The sequence below is a fragment of the Chaetura pelagica genome, unplaced genomic scaffold (genome assembly GCF_000747805.2).
Source record: "Chaetura pelagica isolate M959 unplaced genomic scaffold, ChaPel_1.0 scaffold12, whole genome shotgun sequence".
Taxonomy (NCBI): domain Eukaryota; kingdom Metazoa; phylum Chordata; class Aves; order Apodiformes; family Apodidae; genus Chaetura; species Chaetura pelagica.
In genome coordinates, this window is record NW_009952801.1 from 679,645 (window position 1) to 702,174 (window position 22,530).

Genomic DNA, 22,530 nt, shown 5'->3' on the forward strand with positions numbered 1-22,530 from the left:
TTCCAATTTAGGTTTGAAAAATAATCTGTCTAAATATTGGCATCATGTTTTCCCCACTGTGACCATTAAGCAAACAACCGGTACTTTCCAGATTCTGAGTAGTACATGAAAATTAAACCAGAGCAATTTCATTTCAAGTGGAAAATTTGCATTTAAAAAGTCCTACAAAAAAGGGGCAAATCCTAAAGCAGTTGTTTGGCAACATGTCTGGTAGCATACTATTTTAATTGATTATTAGTTTGGCTGTCAAATAATTTACAGGTCAGAAAATAAAAAGGGCCATTCTGTTTGTTCTGTGTGTTCAGGTGGGTTTTTTTAGAGGTAGAAAGAGCACATCTGTGGACATGTGTGTGTACATTGATTATCCTCTCATTAGCGAAAGTGAGCATTAGCAAGCTCACACTTGTCTGTGGTTTTTTATGAGATCCTGCAGTGTTGTGGGAAGAGCTGAAGTGGCAGGAGATCAGTTTCACTGCAAAATTACGAGGAATTTTGTTTTTTCATCTTTTTTAGCATATTTTTTTGTGTATTTGTATGATTATTTTCTTCAGTTCTGCCTGGTTTGTGCAAGAGCAGCCTTTGACAGGGCAGCAGGTCAGGACTCTGCTGATGTGAGGCCAGCTGCAATGGGTTTGTGACCTTGGGCACAAAAGTTAGGTCGTTTCAGATCAGCCACAGATTATTTACACCAGCTCCTTGAGGCTCAAAGTGATGGATTAATCAGCTTCCATGTGCTTAATTCTGAGGACCAACTTCTCCCTTACCCTCTCTGAAGAACTGCAAAGAGTCAGGGAAGATGCACCTGTCCAGGGTGATCAAAGTCCCCTTCCCAGCACTGCATTCCTCCTTGTGTGCAAGTCTCTCTAGATTCAAATCTACTCAGCCACTGAAGCTGGTTTGGGGATCCAGCCTATCCATCCTCCACTGCATCCCAGAGCTAGCGTGTTTTACCTAGCAAATTGTCATTATTCAGAGGGTCTGGGCTGGTCCAAGCTGCATGGGAGTGGGATTATAGTGGTACAAGAGCCTGAACAGAAATTTGCCATGCGTGGGAGCTGCTGCATGTCCTTCCTGAGTTCTCCAAGTTATTTCTTCTACTGCAGCAGCAAAACTTTCAACTTTCATTATTTGCCCACCACAAAAGCAGTTGACCTTACAGTTTTGTTACTTTCATTAGGAAGTTTCTCAAACAAGCTTACTGCCCCCTGGCCTCCAACCCCCACTTGCCTGTGAATAACTAGAGTGAAAATAAACATAATGACTTTTAGTTTTGTAAGTGGCAATTTTGAGAGTGGTTAAATTAGAAGTATGCATTAAAGGTGAAAGAGGAACCATAAGAGGAGACAGGAGAGGAGTGTGCACAGTGTGCATTGCCTACAGCTCTCCTTGCCATCCCTGAGGAGTGAATGTCTTCTCAGGAGACTTCTCCTTCCTTTTGTCATTCTTCATTAATTTTTCTTGTTTGCTTTTTTGACATGAGGTTACTTGTCACTTGTTCTTGAATGGTTTTTTTAACATAAGGACTTAATGTTGGTTGATAGTATGGCTTTTAGAGTGTGGGTATTGCAAGAGGCTTATTCTACTGCTTTTCCCTGGACTTATGAACCAGTTGTGCATTAAGTTTTTACTTGAATCAAAACTTGGCGAAATACTATCCACAAAACAACATACGAAGTTTTGTACACATAGCTGACTGTTCTGTGATAGTGCTGTGGTATTAGGGGTTGATTCTGAGGGCTTAATTTATGTCAGCTACTGTAGGAGAAATCCTCAAACCCAGCAATGCATTCCATGAAAAGTCACTGTAGATCTGAGGTCACATTGTAAAAGTCACCAAATCCCAAGTGACAGGAATGACTGACCTTCATTTGCTTCGCCTAGATTATCTGAGAACACTCCTTATGTTTAAGAATCACAGAATCTTTGAATTTTTCAACTGCAGTGTTTTCTTTTAGCCTCCACACAGACTTCACAGGATGTTTTGCAGACTCAGGTTCATTGTTTCAGCTTTATAGGTTGTTCAGACTGTTTCCTCTTAGGCTTTAATAGTGTTCATAGAAGAGATCAAAAATTAGTAGACGTCTCAGGGCAAACTTATTAACTAAGCTACTTTTATTTTTTTTTTTAATTCAGAATAGTTAGATTTCAAGTTAAATGTTTATTTTAACAAAGATCATCAAGATTAACAGATTACTACTACCTAGCCATGTCCATTGTAGAAGATACCCTTGGCTCCAAATTTGATTGAAGTATTTTAGGAGACTTTTTGGAAGTAAAGGATACATAACATACAAATTCTGTAAAAGGAAACTGAAGGGGCTACTGCTAAGTTTAAAAATTGATTCACTGTAATGTTTTATCTCTAAATCTTTTTGTGTTGTTCAACTTACTGCATATTCATTAAAACTCAAGTACAGTTAACTTTTCCTTTTCTTCAATTAAAATAAAATTTCTGAATGAGATTAAGATTTCAAATTCTGAAAGTATTTTATTCCTCTTCAGACCATCTTCTTAGAAATGAGAAGAACTGACCAAAATAAGTTGTGTACTCACATGTGTGTACATGTATGCCTATCTAATTAAGAAAATATACACAAACTGTTCTGGATGGAAAGTGGGGTATCTATCAGTAGCAATTAAAAATAATAATGTACGTTCTTCCATGTACAAATGTGTCCTAGATGGTGCCACATGTGCTCAGGCAGCAAGAACAACTAGCCCGACTATAGGGCACACAGAAAAACTAAAGCGAAAACTTGCAGATCTTGGGTAAGCATTTTGTTGTTTAAAATACTTACTTTTTTCATTAAAAGGATTGAAAGTAAAATGTCAGAGACGTTTCCTGATGTTTTCTAATGTTTTTGTAGGGCTCCGTTGAGAAGGAGTTCAAACAAGGGCAAGAAGCGGAAAGAGAAAGAAGCTATGAGGGTGACCTGTGGCAGTAGGTAAGGGTAAAAGATAGAAGATGCAAGAAAGGATATGCCAGAAACACTGGGAAACACTAATCATTCTAGCAGATTACAACATTAACAGTCCCACTAATATAAATAAGTCTTGGGCTTTGAGATAACCTTCTGAACTTACAAATCTAGATTTCTTAACTAGTGAAAGACTAACATATAATCCAAAAATACCTTAGGGGCTTATAATACTGTGGCATCACTACTACTCTTGCATCCACTAATGGGATTTACAGAAATAGGTTATCGGGGCTGGCCTAGAAATGCACACACAGTCAGTTAATACCCATGAACCAGAAATCTTGACACAATTCCATGCATTTTTTTGAAAAAGCCCCCCAGACTGAGGATGGGCAGCAGCTGTTCACTGCAGCTTCACATCACCCATATCAGGAATGCTTTCAGAAGTGTTTGTTTATGAAGATGAACATTCTCAGTTGAAAATAGATAGGAAAAACACTGACAGCATTTGTCACATCGCCAACTCTTAGGAAAGGAATGATGAATTCCTTGTGAGATCTGATCAGGCCACTTCACCAGTATTTGGACTCTGAATAAATAAATAAATGTTCAAAATGGCAGGAAGCAATCTTCTCTGCAAAAGCCAATGTAGATTTTTACTGAAGGTCTCTTCTCATGTACTGGTGAATCTGACAAGGTCACAGCTACAGGGGTTGATACCTGGTTCCAGGCATGAAAGACAATTTTAGGAATGGTAAGCAAGCTTAATATTTTCAAAAAGCCTAGGAAAGACATAGGAGCTCCAAAATTCTCTGTGCATAAAACAATGCAAAAAAAAACCTCAATGAGAAAAGAGCTATCAGAAGAAAGTGGACTTTGAATACTACTCAGAAAATCATTGTGTTGGAAAACCAGCACGTAGGTGTTTGTGGAGTTTTTCTGACAGTCTAATGCATATGGAGACCCAGTGACAAGTATATTGTGTAGCTCCATAAAACCAGAAAAGGAAAATAAACCTTAGAGTATGATTTAACCCCTCAGGCACAGTGTACTGAAGTACAACATTCTGTCTCAGGATACATTTGTATATTTGTGTCCCGTAAATATTTGGCAGGATCTTCAGTGGTCTTGGGAAGCAGTCATTGCCTCTGCACTGGTTTCAGAAAACCTGTTCCGATTGGTTCCGCTCCTGAGTCTGCTTGCAGTGTGACCTGGAGATATTCACTGCTGGATTTCCCTAGTGACAGGGAGAGATTTATTAAGCAAATTCTCTGCACCTCTGTGTACCTGTAAGACAAGCAGTGTCCTTAGCAGGGTAGTAAACATCATGTAGCATTTAAATACCAAGTCACAGGGTGTTGGAAATGAATGTAAACTTGTTTTTAAGAACTTGATACGTTCCTTGTACCAACATAGTATGTTACAGACACTAGTGAGATCCCATAGGTATCTTCTTTAGAGGAAGCGTGTCTCAGGGTAGGGAGATCAGTTGCTTAACAGACCATTAGATAAATCAGTTACTTGTATTGTTTGTTAATATTTCTGAGTTTGGATACAGTTACTAAGAGCAAAGTTTGGTACTCCTTTCAAACTCAAAATTCATAAGCATTTGTAGTTTTCACTGTGCCTCTGCAAGCTGGAATATTATTGTTCAATGTAACTTTTTTAACACCCATTGTCACTTCCTTTGTTACTAACTCAAAAGAATTGCCTCAGAAGAAATGTGAGGATATTTCCCCTGCAGCCAAAGCTGTAGCTCTTTGAAAGAAGGAAGATGATGATCAAAAGATATTACATAACTTGCTATAATTATGTCCATTGTAGCAACTGATTGATGTAGACTTAATCACGCTATAAGATGGATGTTGCCTGCATTATCTTTTCAGTGCCAAAAAATATCACTCAGGATGTGCAAATAAGATCCTGAATTGCTACCTAAGACTACCACTAATGTTACATGTATTAAAAATTCCTCATTTAAATAAGCAGCATATAATATATTCCTCTGCCTAAAGCTAAGTGGTTCAGGCAACATAATTTGTTTTTTCTTTCTACTTTCAAGCAAGATTAGAGGATGAGAGAGGAGTACAGGGCTGAGTCAGATACAACTAACTACCTTTCTTAATGTAGCTTTTAAAGGGAGGGAGGACTCTGCTGCTGCTTCCATGGGTGAGGGCCCTTTGACAACCTCAGTTTCATCCATACAAAAAAGAGGCTTCACAATACACAAAGCTCTAGTGATTATGTTAATAATGATTTAGAAGCTGTCCAGAAGGTAGAAATTGAGGGAAGATTTACTGCGCTTTGCCGGTGGCTGCTAAGACCAGAAGTTTAATGATCTGAAACAGTACTATATATACATGGATATAAATAATATGAGAATATGACCTGTGCAGAAGTTCTTTGAGGTAGACACTTTGTATAGTTATTTTAATTTACATTCTATACTGTTGACATGATATATTTAACAAATCATTTATATGTAACTGTTGCCTTTGCCTTGATCAGATTATCCACTGCAGTCTTTCTTACTAGAAGGAAATATGCTGATAATAACACATAGGTGTTTCTTTCCTTTTATATATTAATATTTTTCATATTTAATAACTTTTAAATCAAGATAATAATACGCTATCCATATTTAGCTGTTGTAACAGAGGCATATCCATAGATGGATACAGACACACCTGTCTTGATTTGCTGGGTGTATGTTAGTCTAAGAGAGGTTGAGTTAGAAAAAGAATCAAAAGAGCTGACTTCTGCTGAAAGGGCATTTCAGGCCTTCTCCTATCAGTTCTTTAGTCACAGTTAACAGGGAATGTCACTCTTGATACAGTCAACTGCCTCTGTGGCATTTTTTTTTTCTTTATTTGATATTCTAACACATATTCCCGCTTCTTTCTCTTAAACAGGACTGCCAGAGAGATGCTGCAGAAATCAGCAAACGCTAAATCTTTAGGAGAGCGATCCTCCTCTCTCCCACACTGTGTACCATTCACATGGTATGGAGAGAGTGGCAAGGGATCCAATTCTTCTAGCAACCTGCCATCACCTACCAGCTCAACTGAACCTTCCTCTGAAAATTTAAGTCCAGCTAAAAAAGGGTCAAAGGTAGAAAATAAAAACTACCTTATTCCCACTGTGTTGAGTGGCATAATTGGCTTAATGTTTCTGGAAAAAGAACAGGCCAATATGTGACTACTACAATAAACAGTGCATGGTGTTCATTGTATGGTAAAAGCTCATCCAAACAGAACATTTCTGCCATTGTACCATTCCACATTCCACCTTTTTACTCTGTCTTAATGTATATTAATTCAGTAAACTGACTGTGGTGTGCTGTACCATAACAATAGCCAGTGGAAATTAGCATTTGGATCCACTGCACAAATGCTAGATTTGTGTTTTCAGTTATAGATATTTTCTGCATTCTTCAGGACTGATTGTGGGAATACCTACCCATGTTCAAATGAGGTGTTTGCAAGTGAAGAGGTGCTGTATGCAGTCAGTCATCTGCCTTTTTTCTCCCCAGTAATGAAATCTGTTTGTCGTGCATGCTGAATGTTGGATTTAATTCTTTGTATGAAGATGCTTGAACTGTAAATACGAACTATTGCAATTTAATTAATCTTTGTGATTCCTTTCTATGTGCATGAGTGTTTCAGCATGGTAACTCCTTAAATAACCCCTAGTTACAGTATTTTACTTAGCTTTTTCATGTTTGTTTCACTTCTGGAAAACATTTTTCTGCCTGTATCTTCTTACAGCTTGTAGCAGTTGATTTTTATACTGGTCTGGTAAAAAGTAATAGATTTGGTTCTAAAGTTTACATCCAGGAGTTTGAACCAAAAATCGAATTTCTGTGTTTTCTGCAAATACATGCATGTACATAATAGCAGTTTCCACAGGCATTTCTTACTCTTTTGGTGCCAAAAGCTGGTGATACCTCAGTTCTGCTGTGCACCAAGCTATGTAAGGTCATAGCTGTGCTTAGGTTACCTGGTAGGGAGAGCAAACACAATGCTGACCAGTCCAGATCAGATTGAGAAAGACCACAGATGAAAACTGTGAAAATTAAAGAGAAACTCGTTGATTACCCAGTTTCTTTTGAAAATGAAAGATGAAGATTAGACATGTAAATCTTATTTGTGCCTTTAAACATACATTGTATTAAAGTATTTTTTAAATGTGGAAAGGGGCACCCCCTTTCACAGTTAGTAGTAGGTTGAGGTTTGGGAGGCTTTTCTTCTGTTACCATAATTATTAGCAGGCCTGAGCCATCTTGTGTTTTTCCTGTAGGAAATTAAATTTTAAAGACTCAAATTCATTGTAAGGCTGAAGCTTGCACAAAATAGAGGTGAAAGAAAAATCAGAATGCTTAAAAAATAAAAATATGTTCTTCACACAACGGGAGGTGGAGCTGTTAAACTCCTGGCCTAAGAACACTGGGGGGGCTAAAAGTGTGCATATTAATGAAGCTGGTCAGATTTTCTTCTATAAAGAGTTGGGAAAAGCAGAACAGGAATTGTAAATGTAGGTGTAAGAAAACTGATTACAAAAACATTTTTATGTTCTCTGTAAAGTTTGCAGTTAAAAATAACAGTTCCTTTACTGCTATTCAGGCTTTCAAAGCACAGTGTGGTACCAGTGTTTAGTTGAATATGCAGCAAAACTGAGAGGACCAACACTTGGTATTTTTCAAAGACTTCTTGTTTTCAGGAAAGATAGGTCAAATATCTTGGGAGAGGGATAAAAGGGTAACTTTTTTGGTGTAATTTTTTATTTTGATGTTTGGATCAATTTTTTAAAATTTAATGTCAAAGGTAAATTAAATTTGATATTCATTTAGATGTTAGAGTACAAATTAGAGATCTCTGTATTATCTATTTTATATTCAAGTTAAGTGGAATAGAATGGTGTCCTTAATTTTTTATGGATTTTGCTTTTTTATGATTCTCACTTTAATGTGAAATACTTGATAATTTTTGTCTTCTTCTGATGTTAATTTTGCTGTATTCCTGCAAAATACGTGCACATTTTCACTGTTATTTCCTGTTGGATGTGATGTCTATCATTGCATTGTTAAGAAAAAAAAAAGTGTTTGTTTTATAGTTACGAGTTCAGTAAATAACAATGAATATTCAAAGATCACTCTTACTTTCAATTTCATTTTTTTCCAAAGGTATAAGCAAAGATGGAGGATCCTTTCACTTTTCTAGGAGATTATTTGGGACTCAGAAATGAGAATTCACAGGATATTTTCCTTACTATTTCAATAGCAGTTTTCACTTCTCTCTGCTAACTAATTCGCTGTCCTATTCTTTGTGCTGCTGCCTGTGCTACGCTTGTCCTAAATTTTTGGAGGACAGTAAAATGCTAGTGATTAACCCACAGAAGCAGTAATTTAGCTCCAGGATGAGGGCCAGCATCTTAAGAGGGAGTCTGGGAATTGCTTTTGGACCCTTTTGCTATTCATTAAACTGGCAAACACGTCTCTTGAAGCACACAGTGGTAGAAATGCTGCAAGTTCTATAAATATTAACAGTTAATTAAGCTTCCTAATGTCTATTGTAACTGCTTTGATAAATTATTTAATCATTCTTGAACTATGCCAACCTGGAAGACAGAAAGCAGGTTTTCCTTTTAGATGCATGTATGAGTTTGCTTATTTTGTCTCATCTTTTTCTCCCCAGAATTTCACGTTCAACGATGATTTCAGTCCCAGCAGCACAAGTTCAGCTGATCTGAGTGGTTTAGGAGCAGAACCCAAACCCCCAGGTTTCTCACACTCCTTAGCACTGTCATCAGATGAGGTATGCTGATGAAATGGTTTAAGGTGGGAAACAGTTGTTTCCTTCCTCCCATAGCATTTTGCTTGATAACTACTCAAACAGGAAGGGGATATTTTTAGGCAGTAGAATGGGACAAGAAAATTAATTGTGGTTTCTAGATTGTGATTATTCTTGTTGATATATTAATTACTTGAAATAAAGGTTTTGTGGTATTATCATAGGAAAGTAGAATACAGTTGGTTTCCTGAGAGATGCTAGATCCTCACACATTTCAGTGCAGTTTTCCTACATTTTAAATACCTACATGTGGACCCACAGATACATACCCTAAAAAGACATAATTGAGACAATTTGGAGATAATAAACATACAATATATTTTGGTAAATATAGTTGAGATGTAAGGCACCTTCACATAGACTACTTTTTGCCCTGATCCGTTAAAATAATAACTTGTACATGCAGGAATTGTGTGGTTTTGTACCTGAATTTATGTATATTGATTAGAACGTATGTGTGTTAATCTACTTTGCGTTATTTGTGCTTGCTTTGCACAGTAGATTTTAATTCAGTTACTTCAAACCAGATGTTTTTTGAACAATGGTAATGCTGAAAAATCAATCTTAACCCTGTAATTGGTGACATAATTGAACTGCATATAATATATTGAAAATACTTTCCATAAGAGACTAGTTTTGTAACTCAGTTGTCAGTGAAGTTGCACACTTGGACAGTAGCTGACAGCTTGTCTTGTGGACTCAGGAAGCCTGTGCCTTTGTTCTTCTATGAACACTCCAGAAGATACTCACTTTTTTCATCTGAGGTTGGAGCCAGAGTGGTTTTTTCCAGAGAGGAGCACCTTGGAGTATCTATGCCTTTTTTTTGTTTGTTTGTTTTAATGACAGTTAGGTCTGTTCTGTTACTGCCAGCAAGCTTTGCATGGGTTTAAAGAATGAGGCTGTTCTGTGCAACCCCATTTGCCAAAATGCAAGTCTCCAAACCCAACTGTTTTTTAGAGGTTACTTACTGCAGGTAATAAAGAGCAACAATTTGTAAGAATCCTAGGAGAATGCAGATAGCCCTGGATATCCTGTGGATTACTGAAAACAAAAAGTCATCTTTTACAACTTATTTAGTATTAACACTCTTGATAACACATTTCATTCTCTTACCAAGTTTCATTCCCCTTATATTTTGTATGTTATTGTGACAATGCCCTATTGCCAGTGGTATTGAATTAAAAGCTTGAAAATGCTTTCATTTTGCTTGTTCAGCTCTCTATCACTTCTGAAATGCCAAGCCTGAACAGATCTATTAAAATGGATGTGTTTTCTCCATCCTCTGCTATGTGCCAAATTTCAGCCTCCAAACTAGGCAGTGGGTCAGGAAGAACTGCAGGGGAAACCTCCCCAACCACCCCTGCAGGGAATGAGACCAGCATTGCTCTTCAGCCTCCCATAGCACATTGCTGCCAGCAATCCTTCACTCAGGCTTCTCTGGCAGACCTGAAATGATTATTTTAAGGAGATTTTTAAAAATGACAGAGTGGGGAGGAAACCCAGTTCTTGCAGGTTGCTCACCTCTAAATAAGGAGCTTTTGCTCTTGCAGTTGGAGCCATCAGGATGGTTCTACCAGCTCTAGGGTGTCAAGACCAGGAACTCCCAACAAGGTTTCATTGACACAGTCTCAGGTTTAGCTGCCAAATCATATGTGTGCTGAGCTTTCAACATAACCTCTCTGCTTCTGGAAATGTTTTTTTAAATAAATCTTTTTGGTTTTGAGTAGCCTTATCTGTTTGCAAATCTTGGTGCTGCCCTTGCCTGAACTTTTACATGCTGTTACATGTTCTGTATTTTGTTTCTATAATGCTTTTCTTTCCCATTTCTTTGTTGCTCCCTCACTCAGAGCCTGGATATGATTGATGATGAGGTGAGATACTAGCGTGCTGTTGTGATGAACTGTGTGACCATCACGTGGCAATGTATCCTCTCATTTGCAGATTCATGTTTGGTTTGTGGTGGTGTGTGGCAAAACCCTTGTTCAAGCAGAACACGCAGATGTCACTGGCTCCTCTCTCCTTGACTTGAGTTCCCCTCCCCTTTGTGCTAAGTTTTCAAGGCTGTAACAAATGGCAGCTCTTGCCGGAAGGGCGACAAGGGTCGCTGTCAGAGCAAATCCACCAGGCCAAGCATCAGCTTCACTGAGCTCCTGCTGGCGATAGGAGGAGGAAAAGATAGTGCTTAATACATCTTTTCCCCAGCCCTGAGGACTGGACAGCCAGAAGCAGCGAGAGCTCCCAGCATCATGTAACCCAGCGTAAAAGCTGCTCTAACAGCAGCAGCTGCCGCAACCTGTAGCAGCTGCTTTGCTGACCATGGCTGGGACAGAGCACCTTTTGTTTCACTGGCATACCCTTGGGTGAAATAAAGTGGCTGAGCAGGGACACGGGGCTGCCCCCAGCAGCTGGCACCCCACCTTCCCCTCCTGGTGCAGTGTTTGGGCAGCTCAACATTATGAGAGTAGGGCCAGGGCTGTGGGATCTCTGTGTGTTCCTTACCGCTCCTCTGTGTCATCTCATAGTCTTCCACAGATAGTATCAGTCTGAGTGGCTGTTCAATGTCATCACTTTGAATTTCACAGTGTGTTTTTTTTTCCAAAAAATGTCTTGTTTTATAGCTTAACACCATCATAAAGATCTGTGAATGAGCCCAGGAAGTGGAATGCAGGATTCATTGCATCCTTTAGAAACATTCTAATTTGAAGGATTTTTTAATCCGGCCACTTCAGTCCCTCTTTGGGTTAAAAGGAATGCCAGTTCCTTTTTATTCTTCTGTTTGTAGACAGATTTTTGGGTACCTTGCACCAATTCTTAGATATCTGGTTAGATACAGATATGATAAAGCAATGTGAAATTGTTTATATTGTAGTGTAAAGATAGTAGAGACATCTCTGCTCTGATGTTAGTTTGTACAGAAAAATGTTGTTACTTCTTCAGGTTACCCTTTTAATAGTAATGCATCGTGTTTTTGTCACAGATCCTTGATGATGGACAGTCTCCTAAGCACAGCCAGTGTCAGAGTCGTGCTGTTCAGGAATGGAGTGTGCAGCAGGTTTCCAACTGGTTAATGAGCCTGAACCTTGAACAGTATGTTTCTGAATTCAGTGCCCAAAACATTAACGGGGAGCATCTCCTTCAGCTGGACGGGAGTAAGCTCAAGGTAAATGACTGCATTTCAAAACCAACCAGTGTCTCTTGTCATTTTAGGTAATCTTAAAGGAAGTAAGAATTTAGCAGTGAATCCCTCTGTGGGGGTTGTTGACAGACTAGAATAATAACCACAGAGTTTGCAAAGCCACAGCAACCCTTTTAAGTCATTCTCATATGCACTTGGATTCAGAAGCTTCAGAAGCAGACAGAATTTGCTGTGTGAAAACTCTGTGTGTACATAATGTACCTGTATTTGCACATGTAAATCATACAGCAGCGTTTGGAAGTGTTCTTTGCAGGCAGGTATTTCTCATCCAGCTCTGTTTTGCAAAATGGTCATTCAAAGACAACCGTAAATAGAAATACATCAGAAGTAGCAACTGAGAAATAGATTACTGGGATACTGGAGGCAGAAGCTGATACCAATTGTACTTTTAGAACTAAATACAGTTTCCATTGTTTCTTGTAGCAAAAACATGAGTCTGCATTTGTCAAAATAATTATATGAAGGAGTTGTGGGAGACTCAGTATATCTGAAAGTCAAAGTTTTTCCTTTCTGATTTTTTTTCCTGATGTCTCACTAACTAGGGGTTTTAGAAGAGAGCAAGTGAACTTTTGACTAAGGCGTAGCTGTAAAAATTGGGAAGTCTTGTTCTATATAGACTTAGCTTACTTCAGGCACATAGTTTAATCTGTCTTTGCCTCATTTGATCTATGAAACTGACGTTGGTGGCAATGAGATCTAATTCTTTAATATTCTAGAAGTAGAAGGCATGGGAAGTAGTACAGCAGTGTGCTACTTAAACATCAGTAACATCTGAGTCTGTCTCAAATTTGCTTAATTGTTGTAGGCTTCTACCTAGAGTTATTACTGGAATATGAAGCTATTTGTGATAGATTAAATTGCATGAAATTATTTTTCTTTTTTAATTTTGTTTTCTCCACTTCAGGCTCTTGGTATAGCATCTTCCCAGGACAGAGCAATCATTAAAAAAAAGCTAAAGGAAATGAAAGCATCCTTGGAGAAAGCTCGCAAAGCTCAAGAGAAAATGGAAAAGCAAAGGGAAAAGCTTCGGAAGAAGGAACAAGAGCAGCTGCAGAGGAAATCGAAGAAAACAGACAAGTCTTCATTGGATGCAACAGAGGGCACTAACGAGCAGTGATAAGCATAATTGCTGCTGCATTAGAAGAGTGGAGGCACTTCAAGGAAAGAGCAACTCCTATCCACTCTGGTGCCCCTTCAGCCTTCTTGCATTGATGACACAAGAGTGTGCACAGAGAAATGGGGCTGTACCTAGAATGACTAGGGAAATTTGTATTGTGTAGTTTTCTTTTCCCGCATATCCAGTTCACTCTCGTTGTTGTTGCCATGTGAAACAGCCCCAGCCCCTTGGTTTGGTTTGTTGTTGTTGACAAGAGATTTCATATTTGTGTGGCGGTGTTTTCTTCCAAACTACTCTTCTCTGTTGAGCTCTGTGTGTTTGGTCACTTCAGTAACCAGCATGATGCCGAGAAGCATGGTCCACTGCTTCACCTCTTCTGAATAGGATGGCCAGTCAAAACGATTGGTACACATTTCTTCAGCTGGGTAAAAGGAGTTGTGCTCTGTCCAATAAGAGTTTACTTAACTTTCTAACTGGAAGTTCAGCTTCTTTATGGTGTTTGGATACTCAGTTCTGTCTACTGGAATAACTTTCATCTTGCATCAGTACCTTGAAGTGACACTGCTCTGGAAACACAACTGTTCAGTGACTTCTTATTATACACTGGAGACAGGAGCGTTGATATCCCCCCAGGTAAAAGACAGGAGGTGAAACTCTTCCTGTTAACTGTACAATAGCTAATCCAGGAAGGAGGCAAAGCCTTAAATGATTATGTGGGTTTACACAGAAGTCTGAGGATAACATTTATCCTTTAGATATCTGAGCAAGGATGAATTTCTAACTAGAGCACAGCTTACTGATCTGTATAAATTCCCTTGTGCTCCCAGTGTGTAGGCAACTTCCTTATGGCACAGTCTGCTTTCTTTTTCATGTGTTTTCAACAGGAAACTGGGCTTACTTTGTTTTGGTTTGGGTTTTGGGGTTTTTTTCCAAGAAAAAACATACACCTTCAGAATCATTCTCCAGTGAGCACTGGGAGAATAAGTTTTGTTCTGTGCTGTTATGAAGCTGTTGTTGGAAATCATTATCAAACTTGAGTCTGATGAAGATTTTCAGTTTTTACAGAAGTGCACTTTAAGAAGGGGAAGACGAGGGATTCTGGTTAAAATTGAACTCAGTACATTGCTTTTAAGGTCAATGCTTCCATGGAGGTGACAGTTACTAGATCCAAAGCTGCCATATGTTGACTGTTTTGATTGATGTGTTTAAAGAATATTCCCACCAAAAGTTTTGGCCGTAGGCTGTAGAATGTTTTTATGGCTTAGCAGTGGTTGTATTGCATCCTATAGAGATTCCTGTTTTCCTGGTATATGAGGACATCAGTGAAGCCTGCAGTGTGGTTCTGACTGTGGCAGAAGCAGTGTAGAGCTCTCACTGCATGGTACTACTGCCTTTTAAGAGTGGTATTAAAATATTCAGTACTTCTTCAATAGAATGGACAGACAACAGGCAGATATCCACAATGAGAGGTATTATGTTACTGGCTTGTAGTCAAAATTAACTACATTGAAGCATTTATGGTTGAGAAACAGCACTTCCTTTTCCTGAATCCTGGGAGTTGCAGTCTTTATCTAGTCATGCCAACTCATAAATTGTTTAAGATGTTGATGCAAAGTTGGAATCTTGAACTTAAAAACTTGCCAGCCTAAAAAAATGTAAGTATTGAATTACTTTGAAGAAGTACTTGTTTCATTTTGGCTTGGCTTCTCCTCTGCTCTGTACTTTACGGCATTCAGATTTGTGTGTGTGAAGTTCTCTGCAGCTCAAATTCAAAATTGTTTGGTGCAAAGTTTATGCTTAAATTTCTTTTGATCCAAATGATTTCTTTTGACATGTAAAATGGTCTGTAAACTGAGAGAGCTAATACACAACAGATCTAAATAGCATTAGCTTTAGTTTTCCTTGCAATTCAAATTGCTACAAGTATCTGATGTATATTTTATTCAGATTTAAAAATGAAATTGCCATAAAAGATACTTCCTGATACTTCTAAAGGCTTGTGGTATTTTTCTTGAGATAGACCACTGACAAAAAAACACATGCTAACAAGGATTCCACATTGCAGTGAATCTTCCTGTGCTCTTTATAGAAGAAATGTTATGCAAATGTTTAAGGGCCTCGTAAAACTACCACTGTGTTATTATAGGAAGTTATCAATTTGTATTTGAGTAAGAGAAGTTGTCTGGAAGAAACTGGAAATCAATATTTTAAATGCTGTGTTGATAAATGCTTTTGATGATTATTTTTCTTTTAAAATTATGTTTACATTATAGTAATGTTTAAGTGGTTGTATATAGTCATCTGAGGTGATGACCCTTTTTTTTTTGTTTTTTTGTTTTCTTAGAAACCTGAGCAACTGCTTGGCATTATACATTGAGTTTTCATTCTTGCTGCTTAGAACAGTGCCTAGTTATTCTCTTTGTAAATCAGATTCCTATTCTGCAGAATAACTAATTCAACTCAAGTCCTTTAAGTGTTACGGGGTTTTTTTATTCCTTTATGATAATTTCATTTTGTTATTCATGGTCCAAAAATACAATAAACACCTAACTTAAAAAACTAGTAGCTTAAATTTAAAATAAAACCATAAAATGCATTTTGATCAACAGATGAAAACTAAGCAAACCAAGCAATGACAAGAGTTTTGCTCTTCTTTCTGTTATAACAGAGATTTGTGTGTTTCCTTTCATTAAGTATGGTAACTCGGTTTTGGGACATGCAAAAATGTCACTGGGTAACAGATGTTAAGCAGTTTGAAACTTTTGTTACTGTTCTGTAGGACATTTAAAGTTGTGTTGCATTTTTCCCTTTGAAGCATGTAATGACACTTACGAAACAGGAGATGTGGATGTCTTGTCACTCATCCTTTCTGTAAGTCAGACTAATGTGGGGCTTTGTGTAACAGGAAGAAAAAAAAAAATTGCTGCTAAATGACTGGAAATACTTTCTCTTTTGGCTCAGCTGCAAGTGTCACTGTTGCCTACTTTTTTACTTGTGGAGATAAAACAATTTTGAGTATGTTGACCAGTCTGGCCACCTTTAAACCAGTGTGCAGGCAGCATGGTGTTTCCACACCTCTGGACATGTGTCTGTGTCATCTTTACAGCCAGGGGCCTGCAGCAGGCTGGTGAGGTTATCTTCTCCCTGGTTATGGTGGAAGGCTGGTTCTGTAACCCTAGTTCTGTTCATTGCTGCAGTATTGCCAGGCTGTGAGTATATCTGAAAGGGTGTGGGAAGGGGAGTTAGCAAAAAATGCAACTCTGAAAAACAGAAAACAAAAGATACAACACTGCAGTTTACTTTAGTCCTTAAAAACCTGGTGTTTATACTGAGATTGTGGAGACAGTGGTGGCTCCTTGCTCTGTCCAAATCAGCCAGACATACTGACATTACTCATTTCCAGCTCAGGCATCTCACCCAGCACTCTGAGCAGGTCTGGTGGTGGTCACTGTAAGTGGAGCCTGTTCTAGTTCATAGGTTAGAATTGCACAGTGGAACAGAAGCCAGTAATTAAAAGCTGAACAGAGTTAGGTGATGTTTGTATCTCAGTGTATAAAATTGCTTTTGCATTTTTTAAGCTTCTTAAATTTTTTTTGCAAAGGCATTTATTGTGCTAAGACTCTAGTTTGCTGCTAAGTTACCACAAGAATGGAGCTTTTACAAAAATTTCTGAGCAACTTTCCTCTGAAACTTGCCAGTCCTTGGATCTCATTGACATCCAGATGCTTGACATTGAGCATCCGGGTTCTTCAAACGCCAGTGCTTCTATCAAAGCCTCCTGTCTTCCTGAGCTGCTCCACCTTCGCTTCCTGGCTTGAGTGCTGGCAAGTAAGAGGAGCACATGGTTGTGTGATTCTTGGGACTGAATTCTGTCCCACTTTTAAGTCAGAGAAAAAAAAGGCAGTCTTGTTAGTAGTCCAGAATCCAGTTCTACAATAAGATGGAAGAGGGTCATTATTTAGTTGTGTGTGGCCAAGAAGCACCATTCCAGGTACCATCGCAACACCACAAATCACAAGAAAAGGTTTGCACAGATTCAGCTGTAGTTCTTACAGAATCTGCAGTGCAGGCTGTAATGTTTCTTGTGATGAAGTTTAGGGGAAGTTTTTAAGAATTAATTCCTGTGTTGATTTCTTACCTGAGTGTTTACAGAGAGAAAATAATACCAAGGCAAGAGCAAAACCTGATCTTGCTCTTTTTAGGTGTGACCTCATCCCCTGTGTTATCATCAAACCAAGTAACAGAGGGGCTGGACCCTTTTAATAACACGTTCCTCATTCCTTGCTGCCCCTCACTGGAAAACCTCAGGAAACCTATGTTGTGGTCCAAAACGCTGAAAAAAACAAATGTTTTAAAAAAGTAGTGCATATTTAATTAAGCTGCAAGTCATTAACTGTCAAAATAGGACGAGTTCACAGAGCAGTTAGATGGTTTGGGTTTAGTTTTGTTAAATTAGTGATTGAAAAGAATGGAATCAGTCTTTCTAGAAATGTTGAAGTGATTTGTGGCTTGATTCCTCTTCAAATAAATACATATGGGCATGTGTGTGTACATCCATGTGTTCATGCATGGATATTCATACAGATTGACACTGCACTAGTAGCAGTTGGGACTCTGGTAGCTGTGTGTTCCTGGGCTGTAGGCACACGGTCTATGCAGTAGGCAGAAGGTCTGCAAGCTTGGAGGAGCAAAGTGCTATCCTGTGGTCTCACCAGCATGGTCACCCCTGGCTGTGCTGGTGGCTTTGCTCCCTGTTTGCTTGTGGGGCTTTATGTATTTCGCAGATCAAAATACTTTAAAGTTTTGTTAAAACCATGTACAGAATGGTCCTCTGCAGGTCCCTCTGCATGTTGTCCTCAGGTTGGTTTTTTCGGGTGGGAGTTTGCCAGGATTGATTTATTGGTGTATCAGTATTCTAGGAAAGAAATCCTTTTATTAATATATTTTGTAACCCTCACTTTGATTTCTGTCAGAGCACTTTCAGCAGCTCATTTTTGAGCAGGATTGTGAGTGACATCCAAGGTGACTCACCCACTCACCACAGTGACCCTGGGTCAGATGCAGGTTGCACAGTCCCTTTTGTTGACCTGCCATATATATTTTGCTGTATTTTTTTCCACCTGTAGAACTGGCTTTTTGAAGCTGTGACACCTAGTCATTACATAGGGCCTTCCAAATCCCTCATTATAAATTGAGCTTTCTCTGGCAGTACTAACAATGGTACTTCTGCTGTCAGCATTAAGTAGTGATGTAAAAGATGTGTGAACAGTAGGAACTGGAAAGTTTGGGGTTCATGCCCTGAGCTGCCTGTTTCTTTGGGAAGTTCAGACTGAACGTTAAGAACAAGCCACAGGGTTTGTAAAACCTGGTCTGCCGAGTTGGGCAGGTTTCTTCTTCCAGGACAAGAGGTGAGGAGGGCTCATAGCTCATGAGATCGGGTCTGACCCACATAACCCGAGAGCCTGAGCCTTCTGCCAGATTTTCAGTGGGAGCTTTGTCACTGACACCAGTAGAAGTGGATTCAGGTCCCTGTGTGGAAGTGTCTGAAGGAAAGGGATCCTAGGGCACTAGACGTTAAGGAGTAACCAGCCCTTTTGGAAGTGGGGAGTGCACAGTGAACCTCTTCTGACTATACTTTCCCATACACATTTACTGTCTGAGCAACTGCTTTTGTATTTTCCAGTCACATTGCAATGGGAACTCACTAGTCACTGACAAGTGTTAGACATGTTGCTAGAAGACCAGGCAGCTAGAAAACTAAAATGCACTGTGCTCACTGTAAAAATTGGCTTCTTACCTTGTTCCTTTTTATATGGTTGAAGAGGTGGTTGCGCTTCAGATTTTTTCCTTTTGCTTTTCTTTTTTACAAGAGATCAAATGTATATGAAGTGCATGTTATCCTGAACTTTTTGTTTGTACATCTTGGTGTCTGATCATCTGCATGAAAGACACAGTTGTGCCATGTCTGAGCTTGTTCTCTTGTGCTTGGTTGATATGAACTTCTCTAGATTGTTGAGTTTTCCCCAGAATAACTTTGGTTAATATCTAGTTATTGGGAGACATCAAAACAAAACATCATGGTGGCCCTTTGTTTTCTTACAGTTTAAATACAAACAACAAAGCCTTGTGGTTTAAAGTTAATTTGTTAGTGTAAATAAATTTCTTGCCAATGAGTATTATTGTTGTTAGACAACGAATGCAATAAAATGAGAAATCCTGAATCTTTATTAGAATTTGTATCGAGTCCTCACTTTCCTGCCCGTTCTGTTGGTCATTCTAGACGAAATAATAACTGGTAAGCAGGACTGGACAGCTGCTGCAGGATGGGTCAGCCTGAGGGTGGGGGGCACAGACTTGACCTGCTTGTTCTTTCCCTCCTGCTCAGTGCCGAAGACTATTTTAATCCCAGCTGTTGGCCAAATTGGCATGATTCACAGGCCTCCAAGTGGATCTCATTTGCAATCTGTAATTATGTAAAAAAAAACAAAAGTGTAAGGATAGAGAATGGCCTTTTTTTCATATGCAGGTGAAATACAGTGTGCAGTGTTTTGCTGCAGATGGATGTGACAATAGGCTGCCATCACACTGATGCTGGCCAGTGTTTAAAAGACCTGGATTAGTTTTGGTATGTAAAAGCATTTTACCATTTTACACTCAAGTGTAGGTTAGTCATAATGCACATTTTATACATTCAAAGTACAGCAGTTCTTCTGCTAAACATGTTGAATATATCTTTACTCCTTATTTTTATTTATTCATTCTATTTTAGCAATGCTTTAAATGAGGGAAGAGCAGAGAGCACAGACTGTCCAATTTGTGACATGGTTTCAGTGGATTTACATCTGGCAGAATCTAGGCCAGACTTAATCTGTCTAACCCTGCCTCTGTTTCCCAGCAGCTGAATCATAAACCCTGCTTCCACTAATATGGCCACCACATACAAGAAGATAAAAGAATCCTCAATCCATAGAATTATTATCTTAACTAAAATAGCTACAGTAAGAGGCTGTAAATCCACAACTGACATATAAAATGTGTCTGCTTAGCAGCTTTGTACGCCTGGAGCCATCTATATGTCTGTCCTTGAGTGTGTGGAAGTTCTTTCAGACACCTGCAGTTTGGTTTCTGAAATGCCCCAAACCGCTCCAGACTCCAGAGCTTGTAGAAGAGGATGGGTTATGCCCTCCTGTGGGAAGCAAGCCTGGATTTTTCCCGTGAAGGGTACCTTGTAAACAGGAGGCCAGGCTTGAGATGTATGTTCTTCCACTGCTCTTTCTGGACTGAGGCTGCCAGTGAGTTCTAGCAAGTGGTGATGTCATGCTGAGGAGTACAAGCTGTACCCCAGCACTGCTTTAGCTGCAGAACACGTGCCTGCCATCCTGCCCAGCACCGCTTCAACGCACCATGGCCCAGCATCAACCCCCAGCTCTGCACTGTGAGACACGGGACACCCTTCAGGGGGACTGGCAAGGAGCTTCCAACCCTCCATGCCTCAGGTTAAAATTCCAAATTTTACTATTAGTAACAGCAGACACTAAATCCTACCTATGATCTCTGCCCTCTCAAATGCTTCAGAAAAAGATAAGGCCCATTGCTTGCATGTGCTGCTCTCTGTGGGCAGACTGCTGGGAAACCTTCAGTACAGGAATAGTTGTTTTTTTTAAAAAAAAAGCCAGTGAACTCATTCTTTATTTTCTGATAGGCCAAAACCAGCAAAAAAGTGTAAGTTTGAAAAAATCCAACAGCAAGTAGGTTGGATCATCTGAAGATACTTCCAAACTACTGGAAAATATTAATTAATGTTAAGTTAATTAAATTTAATAAAAAATAATGTTTTGATAGGTAGGGTTGCCTCTACCAGTGCTGAGGGAAATGCTGGCTGTCACACTTCTACAACCACAGAGTATATCCCAGCCCAGTAGTGACCGGTTGGTGTTTCACCCGTGTTAATGCCACTGTTGCAAAACATCAGGTCTTCAGAAGGCACTTAATTTACTTGAGCACAAATAGTGGAGCAAGGCTAAAATAATTATTTTTAAATATTAGTGCAGGATGTTGATGGCTACTCATGAACAAATTAATACCCAAACTTCTTATTGTGAGCATTTCCTTCAGAGCAGTTTTTTTCTGCCTGGGCTCTGGAAACAACATCTGTTCCTCAAGGCTGAAAATGGATTATGAGTTCCTGTAGGAAAACAGGCAGCTTCCCAGGGAAGCTGAAAATGTCCTGCAGGGAGAGAAGCTGCTAAGAAAGGAGAATCTAAACCAGACTAAGGCCAATTATGTTCTCAAGTGCTTGGTGCAGTCAGCTGATGCCAAGGGCAAGTCCCCTTGTTCAGGGCCCCCTCTGCTCTGTGGAAGGGCTGTCTGCACACTGTGCACGCTGGGGTTTGCAGAGACTTGAAACCATGATCTGAACAGGTCGGTCCCTGTCACCAAAACCTCCACAGGAAGATGGTAAAACATTGGCAGGTCTCAAGGCCCCAGATCAACTGTGGGCATTTTGGAGAGGAGCTGCCAACATAGTTTGTGCACAGACCTGCCCATGCAGGGCTGTGCCCAGGGTCCAAAGTCAATTAGCTGCATGTTTAACCCTAAAGCTCTAGTCTCCCCCTCTGGCCATTGCTAGACCCCTGGAGCACATGCTGCTTGGGTACAAAACCTGACAAATAACAGAAACCACTATTGCTGTGAGGTAGGGAGGTAGGGGGTGTCAGGATGGGGGAGCAAGAAAGAGTTGTCTGGTGTGGCAGCAGCAGGAAGCTGCTAGGAAGGTGCAGTGACTAAGCCAACATGGCAGTGGCTCATTTCTTCCACCTTGCCCAACTTCTGGCACCCAGGGACATGCCTTACCCCTCAGTGTCTCTGCTACTGAGAGGGTGGCAGCGTGGGTGCTGCCTGGGCACGGCAGGTGATGTGGCAACACCCACCACCCACTGCAGCTGTGCAGAGGAAGGGGGATGGCACCATCTCTCCTGGACAGCAGCACAGCCCCAGCCACCAGCCCTGGTCACAACTTGCTTGCTTTGCTTAGAGCTGTCCCTTTCCCTCCAAGAAGCAGCAGGAAGTCCAGCATCCCAGTGGATGAAAGCCTTGGGCTTGTTGGTGTTAGAAAGGAAGGACACCAGAGCCAAGGTGTCAGGACACACCGTTGCTGTTGAGGGCCACTGCTTGCCCAGATCTTAGCCCACAGTACCACCTCCTCTCAGCCAGAACAGCAAATCCCAAGGACAGACAAAGGTTTGCACACACTCTGACTACTGGCTCAGTTCAGGCCACTACACAGGTTTATTTGCTCCAGGTACTGGGCAGAAGTGTGCCAGTGTTTCCATAGTACTGAACTTTCCATGTGTTCACCAGACTAGAGGGGGCCACAGCTAGTGGTGAAGCAAATTGCAGCAGAGACATCTGTAACAAGGAAAGAAGAGCTCACTCCATAGGTGAGAA

At 39.9% G+C, this 22,530-nt stretch overlaps 1 protein-coding gene across 3 annotated transcripts in view; it reads left to right on the plus strand.

Annotated features, from left to right (window-relative positions):
• The window catches only part of PPP1R9A (protein phosphatase 1, regulatory subunit 9A), a 134,118-nt gene extending 121,035 nt beyond the window's left edge, over positions 1–13,083 (plus strand). The window contains exons 13-18 of one of the 3 annotated variants that reach the window (XM_009994912.1): positions 2,682–2,769; positions 2,868–2,945; positions 5,834–6,032; positions 8,615–8,734; positions 11,748–11,930; positions 12,871–13,083. In XM_009994912.1, coding sequence (XP_009993214.1) covers positions 2,682–2,769; positions 2,868–2,945; positions 5,834–6,032; positions 8,615–8,734; positions 11,748–11,930; positions 12,871–13,083 — 881 coding nt within the window. Of the gene's footprint in view, positions 1–2,681; positions 2,770–2,867; positions 2,946–5,833; positions 6,033–8,614; positions 8,735–10,617; positions 10,642–11,747; positions 11,931–12,870 lie in introns of all 3 variants that reach the window. The other 2 variants (XM_009994913.1, XM_009994914.1) reach the window with 2 other exon arrangements.
• Positions 13,084–22,530: the final 9,447 nt, after the last annotated feature.